Genomic DNA, 10,338 nt, shown 5'->3' with positions numbered 1-10,338 from the left:
CATCATTATTTGAGGGGTTATTTCGCGCGCGCGCCAAACGACGTGCCTGTGTTGCCAGGTGTAAGGGATTACCTTGATTGGTGGGAAAATTAGAATGTGGGTTGAATCATTTTTTTATTATAATTATAATAATGACAGTGAAATAACAAAAAAAGCTTATTGGCACACATCTGTTTATAACACGAAGGTTATGAGTTCGATTTCCACTAGAGGAAATGAATTATGAATTGGTGTTGAAGTAAGTTTTCGCGGGTAGACGCAGAAGTGACTAGACGTATTTTTATTGCTCCTAATTTTACTTATTAACTAAAATAGTAATAAGTGTGCATATGTGTTAATAGTTTGATACGTGTGTTAAGTTGAACATTACTAAACTTTCTCACAAACTTTCTACACTAAATAAGTAACAATGGTGACACCAGTGGACCAGCTTTTCAAGAGTATGGAGGAACTCTCCTCTATGTTTTCTACACGAATGGGCGAGTTTGAAAAAAACTTGTCTCAGCCGGGTCCTGCAGCAGCCGCTACCACCATAAAGGCTTTATCTACAGAATTTCACTCCTTCAAGGCTTTTGTTTGGAAGACACTGAATTTACTAAAATCACAGGTGGAACTTGTTGTGCTTGGTATGGACCGCCTGGAGACACAGTCCAGACGAAAAGTTCTTCTTATGCATGGTGTAAAGGAGGACAAGGATGAAAACGTGATGCATAAAATAATTGAAGTGTTATCCGGCCAAATGAAATTGTCTGACGTGAGGCCTGCAGCTATTGAATCTTGTCACCGACTGGGCGCTAAAAAAGACTCTCCTCGTCCCATCCTCGTTAGATTTACTAGTTTGCAAGTCCGCTCCAACGTGTGGAGGGCTAAAACATCTTTGAAGGGTTCTAAAATGACAATTACCGAATTTCTAACAAAATCACGCCAAGAGGTATTTATAGCAGCTCGTAAGCATTTTGGAATCAATAAATGTTGGTCGGCTGATGGCATGATTATTATATTAATGCCAAATAAAGCTAAAAGTAAGATTTCTTCTCTATCTGAACTAAAACAGTTAATGCATCGATGTTCTGATATGAAATCAGCTGACGACAATTAAACTGACTGGATGTGATTTGCTTATACCAACGTAATTTCCTCGGTTTATACTTAATTGCTGATGCAATAACATATTTTGTTACATATTTATATTTTTTTTATTTTGTAGGGTACATTCATGTTCTCGTAAGATTCAATCTTAACACGTAATAATTTTGTTTTTTTTTTGTTCTGTACCATATGTAAGTTTATTTTTGATTGTTGGTATTTTTTTATTATGTCCCATTGTGTTTTTTTTTAATAGTTGTAAATGTAAAATGATAAAATTATGTTATTTTTTTTTCTTAGTGTTAATTTTGTATTCAGTCAACTTGTGCACATGGATCAAATTTAATTTTAATTTTTGTGTTATCTTTTTTTTTTATTATTATTTTATTTTTTTATTATAATATTTGTGCCATATATATATATATTTATTATATACCTAAATTATGTTCATTGATGATGAATACTTTTCTTGCTCTAACAGTGATTATGACAGCGCTGAAAGTCAAAATCACTCTTCACTTTCTGATTCCGAACCACTTGTAGATAAATTGTCTAAGACCTTCAACAACCCGTCTAATACTTTTTCCTTGGTGCATATCAACGCTCAGAGCATTCCTGCTCACTACTCAGATCTTCTCGCATCCTTTAGCTCCGGCATAGTCGATTGTATTTGTATATCTGAGACCTGGTTAAACCCTTCTCTTTCCTCTGTTAGTTACAGTATCCCAGGTTATCAGCTGTTTCGCAATGATCGTACTTTGCAAGGTGGCGGTGGGGTCGGTATCTACCTTCGCAACAACATTACTGCTCGTATTATTGCCTGCTCCCCCAATCAATCGACAGGAACCCTAGAATATATTTTTGTGGAAGTAACGTTAAACCATAAAAAAATTCTTTTAGGGACTTTATACTCCCCAAATGATAAAATCAACTATTTTAGTGCTTTAGAAGGTGTTCTGGAATATCTTTCACCTCAATACGAGCATGTAATCTGTACGGGCGATTTAAACACTTGTCTGTTAAAAAATGATACAAGATCTAATTTATTAAAAACATTATATGATACCTACAACTTACACATTCTTCCGATGGCGTGTCCCACCCATTACTTTCCTAACTGTAGACCCTCTCTTATTGACCTCATCTCTGTCTCTAACCCTAATCTCGTTGTTTCTCATGGGCAAATGACAGCTCCATTCTCTTTTCATGATTTAATTTTTCTTACGAATAAATTCCGTCCTCCCAAGGTTAGAGGTAAAATACTTCTCCAACGCAATTTTAAGCATATGGACCTTGAACGCTTAAGGGAGGATGTGAGAAACATCGACTGGTCACCCATAATGTCATCAACAAATATTGACAGTATGGTAAACTCTTTAACTACTGAACTGATTCGCATTTACGACAAACATGCCCCTGTGAGACCGGTTCGTATGAAGCATGCGCCTGTTCCCTGGCTAACACCTATTATTAAAAGAACGATGTGTAAACGTGATAGAGCTAAAACTAGAAATAAAAAATATCCTTGCCAACAAAACCTAGCTGCATACAAAAAATTGCGAAACATTTGCAACAGAATGTGTAGGGATGCTAAACGCCGATACATTCACACCACTATTCAGAATCTCAGTCAAGCGCAAGTTTGGAGATTCTTAGAGTCGTTCGGGGTAGGCAACACCAAGCATACTCATTCGGTATCATTGGATCTTCATGATTTAAATTCATCTTTTACTACACCCCTATTAAATTTAAGCCCTTCAACTAAATCTGAAACACTGTCATTTTTATCTTCTACTGTCCTACCTGACTCTACATCTTTCTCTCTTAAAACTGTAACTGAAGTTGAAGTCAAGAAGTGTATCAAGTCCATATCCACTAAATCCTTTGGAAGTGACTGTATCAGCCTGGACATGATCCTTCCTGTGTTGGAATACATTGCTCCAGTGGTCACCCACATTATTAATTTCTCACTGACTTGTAATGTTTTTCCCGCACAATGGAAGTATGCTTATGTCATTCCTTTACCAAAAATCTCCAATCCCTCTAGCGTCACCGATTATCGTCCTATATCTATCCTTCCAATCCTATCCAAAGTCCTAGAATCCTTAGTAAATAATCAGCTGTATTCTTTCCTTTCCTTTAACAACCTACTGTGTCCTTACCAATCCGGTTTCCGATCCTCTCACAGCACGGTTAGTGCGTTGCTGAATATCACGGAGGACATTCGATGTGCTATGGATAACACCAAGCTCACTGTAATGGTACTGCTGGATTTCAGCAGCGCTTTTAACTGTGTTGATTTTGATATACTTCTGGGCTCTCTTCGTGCAGTTAACATCTCTTTTGAAGCCTTAAGCTGGTTTCGCTCCTATCTCTTAGGTCGTCAGCAATGTGTAAAATCTAATGATGTCACATCGACGTGGTTAGATATCACTTGTGGCGTTCCTCAAGGCGGTGTTCTTTCTCCACTTCTATTTTCTGTTTTTATAAACAATATATCTAGAGTCATTTCTTCTCCCTACCATCTGTATGCGGATGACTTGCAATTATACCGGCATTGCTATGTTAGCGATTTGCCTGGGACTATTGCAGCTTTAAATAATGATCTCGCTGCTATTTTTACTTGGGCCGAATCTGTCGGACTGTTAGTAAATCCAAGTAAGTCACAAGCAATTATCATTGGAAGCAGCAAACTTAGACAAAAAATAAATTGGAACTCAATGCCGAAGATCCTGTATTCAGGAGTAGTAATCGAATATTGTAACAGAGTAAAAAATCTGGGCCTAATTTTTGACAGTAACATGTCCTGGGTACCGCACATTAATGATGTCAGCAAGCGCATGCATTTCTCCTTTCGTTCTCTTAAGCGTCTCCAATACTACCTACCTCATAAAACCAAAATTATGCTTGCACAATCTCTTCTCTTACCTATCCTCGACTACGCTGATGTATGTTATTTGGATGTGACCGAGGAGCTGCTTAACAAATTAGAGCGACTCCAAAATCTTGCCATACGCTTTGTTTACGGTTTGCGTAAGTATGACCACGTCTCCGAATTTCGAACTCAGCTCAAATGGCTCCCAATTCGACTTCGCCGAGATATGCACGTCCTGTCACTCCTTTTTAAGATCCTTAACTACCAGAATTTTCCTTGTTATCTTCGATCCCGCTTTGACGTTCTCCCTATCCCTACACGCTCAAGGAGGTCTGGTGTCATACCGACACTTAACGTACCTAAGAGCAACACCAAATTCCTTCAGAAATCCTTCTCTGTATACGCCGCATCCCTTTGGAACCAACTCCCTAAAACTATCCAGAAAAGCCCTTCCATAAAGTCCTTCAAATCCCAATTAAAACTACATCTCCTTGCATCGTTAGACAATTAATCTTTTTTTTTTTTTTATTATAGTGGTTACTTATATTATCTCTCCTCATCTTATATAGTGAAGCTTAATTTTCTTTTTGTTCCTTTTTATATAGGTATATATACTTTATGTATTTATTATATAGTATATATGTATTTATATTTAGATGTTATAATATATTATTTATTTTGTATAACTATATTTATGTTTATTTATGTGTATGTCATGCCTAATTATTATTATTATTTTTTTGTATTTATTATTACTATTAGTTTTATTTTATTGTTTATCTTGTTTTTGTCTTTCTCAATTTCCATGCACTATCTTGTCTTTCCCGCTACTTTGCACTTATCCACTTCCACGGGTTGACTGGAAGAGATCTCTTCTAGAGATAAGTCCACCGTTGTGTATGTCTTTTCTTAATGTGTGTTTTATTCTGTGTTAATTTAGTGCAATAAAGAATCTTATAAGTTGAATGTTTTAACACTAGATTAGACTAGATTAGATTAATTAGTTCATCAGAGTGCAACGTGAAGGTAAGCAAAATATCACATGGAAGAGAGTACAATTTACTACAGAATACTTGTTATATTTTGACAATGTCTTTAGGTTACGTTTAAGAAATTGAAAGTATATGACTATATTGTACAATTTGTAAGTTATATGTTTGGTTTCTAAACCAAACAGGACTCGTGTTTGTGTATATTTAAAATATTCCATTTTTTATTGGTTGGGCTGGACCAAGCGGCCTTAGATTTTAGGTATAATATATCCGAAATTATTGTGTTAAAAGTTATTTATTTACCAATTTTGAATAATATAGAGTATGAGTAAAAGCAACATAAATGAAATATGGAAAAGTTCTCAATCATCTCATCAAACAAACAAATAAATAAATACATAAATGTATCCTTTTTAAATGGAAACAGAATTTCCAACACTGACAGCACCCACACGCATGCGCGCACCAACCACTGCAATACGGCGCCGTATGACAGATCCGTGCTCCTATTTTTACTTTTCTTTGTGAGTACGCTTGACACAAATTAAAAGTGCGGTTATTATTCTGTCTATTGTTTTTTATTTCATTAAAACATCGTAACGTAAGGTTTATTTAATTTTATTACTAAGAAAAATATTTTTCTGTCTATGTCTTTTCGTAAGTATAATCGTAAAGCTGTATAGAATACAACCTTTGCTGTAGCTTTTGACAATTTTTAGATGAAAATATATATTTATTTTATATAGGTACAACATGTTCTATTATTGTTTTTTTTATGATAAAATAAATATATTTCTGTCGTAAGAAGATATAAAATATTTTTTAATATAGAATATGGATAACAAAAAAGGTCCAAAGTTTTTATATAGAGACGATTGATTCCCAATCGTACGTTAAAGCATGTTTATTGTTTCTGTTTAGTAAGATTTATCTTTGGGATGCAACAGAAGATGAATGCTTCGTAGGATATGCAGAGTCAGCTTAGCTGATCGAATCAGCAATAAAGAGATACACAGAATGGCAGGTACTAGCGAGGATGAAACGGTGAGAATGGGATAGATGGCAAATCACTTTATTACATATTTCTATAATTCATTTTTATAACTTGTATAATTTAATTTTGATATAAATATTATTTTCCTCAATTTTCATTCTCCTTGATCAATTCTGGGTCCCAATCAAAATCGATTCCTGTTACTTCAGAAATCCAGTCATGATAGTGCCCTGTACGGATAAAACCTGAAAATAAAAACAATGTTAAAGTAAAATTATGACAAATGTAAGTAGATAAAATAGAAAGATGGACGAAAAATGAGGAGAACAACGTGTCTGCTATTATGTTCTCCTTACCAATCTTGCTATTTCATTCTTCTTGCTAAATCATGAAAATAAACTGGGCAAGAACAACAAGAAAAAAAAAAACTGAAATACAATATTCCCTGGTCGGGAGCGGATCTCATATATACATACATTATCATCATCATCATAACATCATAACACTTAAGCCTTCTCCAAGGATCTCCACGCCAATTGGTCCAACGTCTCCCATATCCAAAATATATGTAAATATTATAGCATCAATACTTAAAATATTATGATATTCATAGCCTACCAGCAGGGTAAGGTGTGTGGCATCCAGTGTTTGACACGAACGAGACGACGCCTATCAAAGTTGGTTTACCATCTTCGTCCATCATCACCAGGGGGCCTCCACTGTCACCCTGTTATAATAGTTAATATTTTAAAATAATTTATAGTTTAACAGTATATTACACGTTTAGTTAATTGATCATATTTCATAATTTCTTTACAGGATGAAACTTAGTTCAATATGCAAAATCACTGTTCGCATATTGTCATCAAAGGATTTATTATTAATAAAAATATCATATAAATAATATTAAATCTGATTAATAATATATTAGTTATAGCTGATATATTAATTAATGAACTTTCGAGCCTGATTTCAACTAGATTTATATCTATCTATAAATCAAACAGTCAATACTCAATAAATAGTATAGTAGAAAGGAGTATAAGCATACTTTTTTTTAAATATTACAAAATAATGTATAAGAATGATATGGGAAACGGAGTGTCTTAACACTAGGTTCCCAGGTTCCCTCTGCCTACCCACATATTTCAAATCATTATATTAACTTCGTACGGGATATGAAAATTTTACTATACCTACCATACGTTTTACAAAACCCATATATTTTCTGGGAATGTAGAAAATAGAAAACAAATGCTTACGTCACATGTCGATTGACTGGAAACATTGTGCGGACCGGCGCACACTGTAGACTCAACTATGACTCTACTATTGTTGTACATTCTTAGACAATTCTCGTTGGACTCTCCGACCAAATTAACCCAATTTAGGGTCTCCGTGGCAACACCACCCTCGTCTGAGAAATATTATTATTATTTTTTAATTTGCTTCACCTAATTACTTTTTAAAAGTGTTTTTTTTACAATTACAATGTACATAAATGGATAAAAGTATAGCTTAAACAGAAAATTCAGTAAATATTAAGGACATATTGTCCTTTGGATTTACGAACATGAGCCTGTATTTATTATAATATGGATAGTTTTTTAGCTTCATGCTTCATCTCCAGCGGGATAGCCAGAAGTTAAAAGAAGTAGAAGTTAAACACTGCGGTCTTTGCATACCTCTTTGAACTCGACATCATACATCAAGGGGTCACGCTTTTTACGTGAGAACCCTCCAATATCGTGTTCTTGAAGGTCTTCTCAAGCTGGTACCAGTATTGACATTCCACCGTCTCCTTAATGCAGCTAATATAGTGTTAATTTTCTTAACGGCCTAAATTTTATATGTGACTTACTTTGGGTCCAGTTTAAGCCCCATCCGCTGGCAATTAAACTAATTCCACTATAGTCTCTATCTTTGTGTGCGCTTGGCTGCAATCTAATAGGTTGAATAGTATCTGTAAGTATACAATAAAAAAAAAAATAAGCTGTACTAATACTTTTTAAGTTTATCTATATTTTTTTCTCCTTTTTTACATCATAGAAGAAGATTTTTCAGAAAGTTATCCATTTTCTTTTATCTTTTACAAAAATAAATCAACTCACCCGAGTACTGGACAAAGTAACCCAGCTTGATTATTCCGATGTCATCAATTTGTACGAAAGGCAGACCGTCCATAAACGTAGGGAAGGTTAAATGCTCCACAGCTTCGAATATCATACCTGGTCGAGTAAGTTCTACAGTACCAGCACGTATTACAACTGTTCTTTGGCTGCAAATATAAAAATAATATTTTTGATATTTCATTAAATATAATAAATTTGTTAAATTTAATTCTTTTTAATGAACATTTTTTAATCAATTTGGTCGTTATCTGAGTGGACGCTGACGCAACTGTGGTTTCGCGTAATCTATAGATATTTTTGCAATATATATTTTTCTGATTTTTCAGTTTGTTTAAATTAAGTAATAAATAATTCACCAAATAAAGTTTTCAAGCAATGGAAAACAAGAAAATTATTATGCACTTGTCAATTTGTTTAGATCCTAGAATATTAAATACTAACAAATCGATACAGTGTCCAGCGGTTAGAGCCCATCGGTGATGGATGAGGGAGCCACCACACGATCTAAGTCTAGCATTAACATTTACTATACGTAGAGCCAATTGGTAAGGAATTTGGCCTTCATTCGCTTCCCATCCTGATACAATTCTGCTAGAGCTTCCTGTTAAAGGAAAAATCAAATATAATATTTCAACATGTTAAACTTGTTGTAATTGAGTCGTTGTTGGGGCCGTTGTGAGACAGGGGCACAAGCGTGCGGCTGTAAACGCGACGGTTACGGGTTCGATTCCCACTCGAGGAAGTGAATTATTTATTATATATTTACATATGTCATGGCTCTAGTGACGACGCAAAGCGCGACGTTGAGTTACACCACTCAACAAAAACAAAAACAATATCTCAAAAATTCGGCGGAAAGTGAGGAATGAAAATGTCTTAATGGGAACGGAGTCTTAACGCACAGTTCCCAGATTTTCTCTGCTTATCCTGATCAGTAAAATACTTGATAAAACACTGTACAATGTATCTACGAGGATATTAGTAAGCTCTCTCTCTTTTCTATACTTATATTTTTATAAGAATAGAGGTTACCTCGGACATCTTCAGGATAGCCAACTTCCCTTAGATCTGGAAGAGCGCATGCCTAGAAATAAATACAAGTAGGTAATAAGATTAGAAACCGAATTTAAGTGAAAGAAAGAAAACAACATAAATTAAATATGTTCTTTTAACTATTTCAAAGTTTTGCAACTATTTCAAAGTTTTCCAAACGTAAAAAGTATTAAGTATAAGTAAGCAAACATAAAAAAACTCTTACCCACGAAACTGTAAACAAAAAAACAAGTGCACTCCACATCGCTATTATGTAAACGTTTGAATTGTTAATTCGCAGTTAATTAGCCAATATGCCAGATAAATATACAATATTATCATGTTTTTCCTTTGCTAGATTGTACAACATAATTAAAGCATTATGTAAGTTCATTTAATCATTAAAAATTATCATTAACCTAATATGATAATAGAATACATTGCATTAATCATCTGCTTAAAAAACCTACCTGAATATAATTTTTCTTTCCAAGTGGTGCAGTTATTAGTACAAGTGCTATAATATATGTACTTGGAACCAAAAATATATAAGCCTAAACTCAATGTCTTACTAGCAACTTTTGAAGAGTCCACTATTCAGGTCCTATCTCTATCAGTGGACCAAGCAGTTGCTGCTAAACAAGTCATGTTTTATGACAAATTCACTAGAGACATGGTCACCGATATCTTGAAAAAATGACTCTATCAATCGAAATTGAAAGTTTAATTCAGCGTCCAGGATGGAAAAGCATCAGCGTCCAGGATGGAGGAGGGAGAGTCCAGGAGGACGTTGAAACTATGGGCGCCTGCGTGAATCTTAATGGCAATATGTCTTATGCCCACATGTATGAATTTATTTGTCTATTTCTAATTTTAAACTAGTACCTGTGCCTAATTGTGGCTCAAGGGTGCAAGTACGGAAGTGTCTTGATGGGAACGGCGTGTCTTATCACTCACTATATTCCCACGTTCCCTCCGCCGACCCTGCTATGCGGGATGCGAGGTGAATCTACAAAAATTATTTTACATTCGGTTCATATGCATTTATGGGTGTATGGGTTGTACAGTTATCGCTAGGCAATCTTAAGATATCTCGGAACACGAAAAAAAGATTCCGCTACGAGTATATTCCGCATTTTTTAATAAAAATCTGTTTTAATGAGATCTTGCGCTTATAAGAACAAATAATTTTTTGCTTTGATAGATAATAGATGAAAGGAAAGAGGA

General features: G+C 34.6%; 1 protein-coding gene across 1 annotated transcript; it reads right to left on the bottom strand.

Annotated features, from left to right (window-relative positions):
* Positions 1–6,032: 6,032 nt before the first annotated feature.
* On the bottom strand, positions 6,033–9,469 carry LOC146540755 (epithelial serine protease-like). The gene is made up of 8 exons (XM_085197959.1): positions 9,338–9,469; positions 9,112–9,163; positions 8,521–8,680; positions 8,059–8,225; positions 7,809–7,910; positions 7,210–7,364; positions 6,566–6,674; positions 6,033–6,192 (listed from the first exon to the last, which is right to left on the bottom strand). Exons 1-8 carry the CDS (start codon positions 9,374–9,376, stop codon positions 6,095–6,097), a joined length of 882 nt encoding a protein of 293 aa, XP_085054085.1. The 5' UTR covers positions 9,377–9,469; the 3' UTR covers positions 6,033–6,094.
* Between the last annotated feature and the right edge of the window lie 869 nt (positions 9,470–10,338).

This window comes from Heliconius melpomene, chromosome 2 (genome assembly GCF_056956725.1).
Source record: "Heliconius melpomene rosina isolate 202511_hmr_F chromosome 2, ASM5695672v1, whole genome shotgun sequence".
NCBI classification, from domain to species: domain Eukaryota; kingdom Metazoa; phylum Arthropoda; class Insecta; order Lepidoptera; family Nymphalidae; genus Heliconius; species Heliconius melpomene.
The sequence above is the reverse complement of the archived record's forward strand: the minus strand, read 5'-3'. Positions and strand labels throughout refer to the sequence as shown.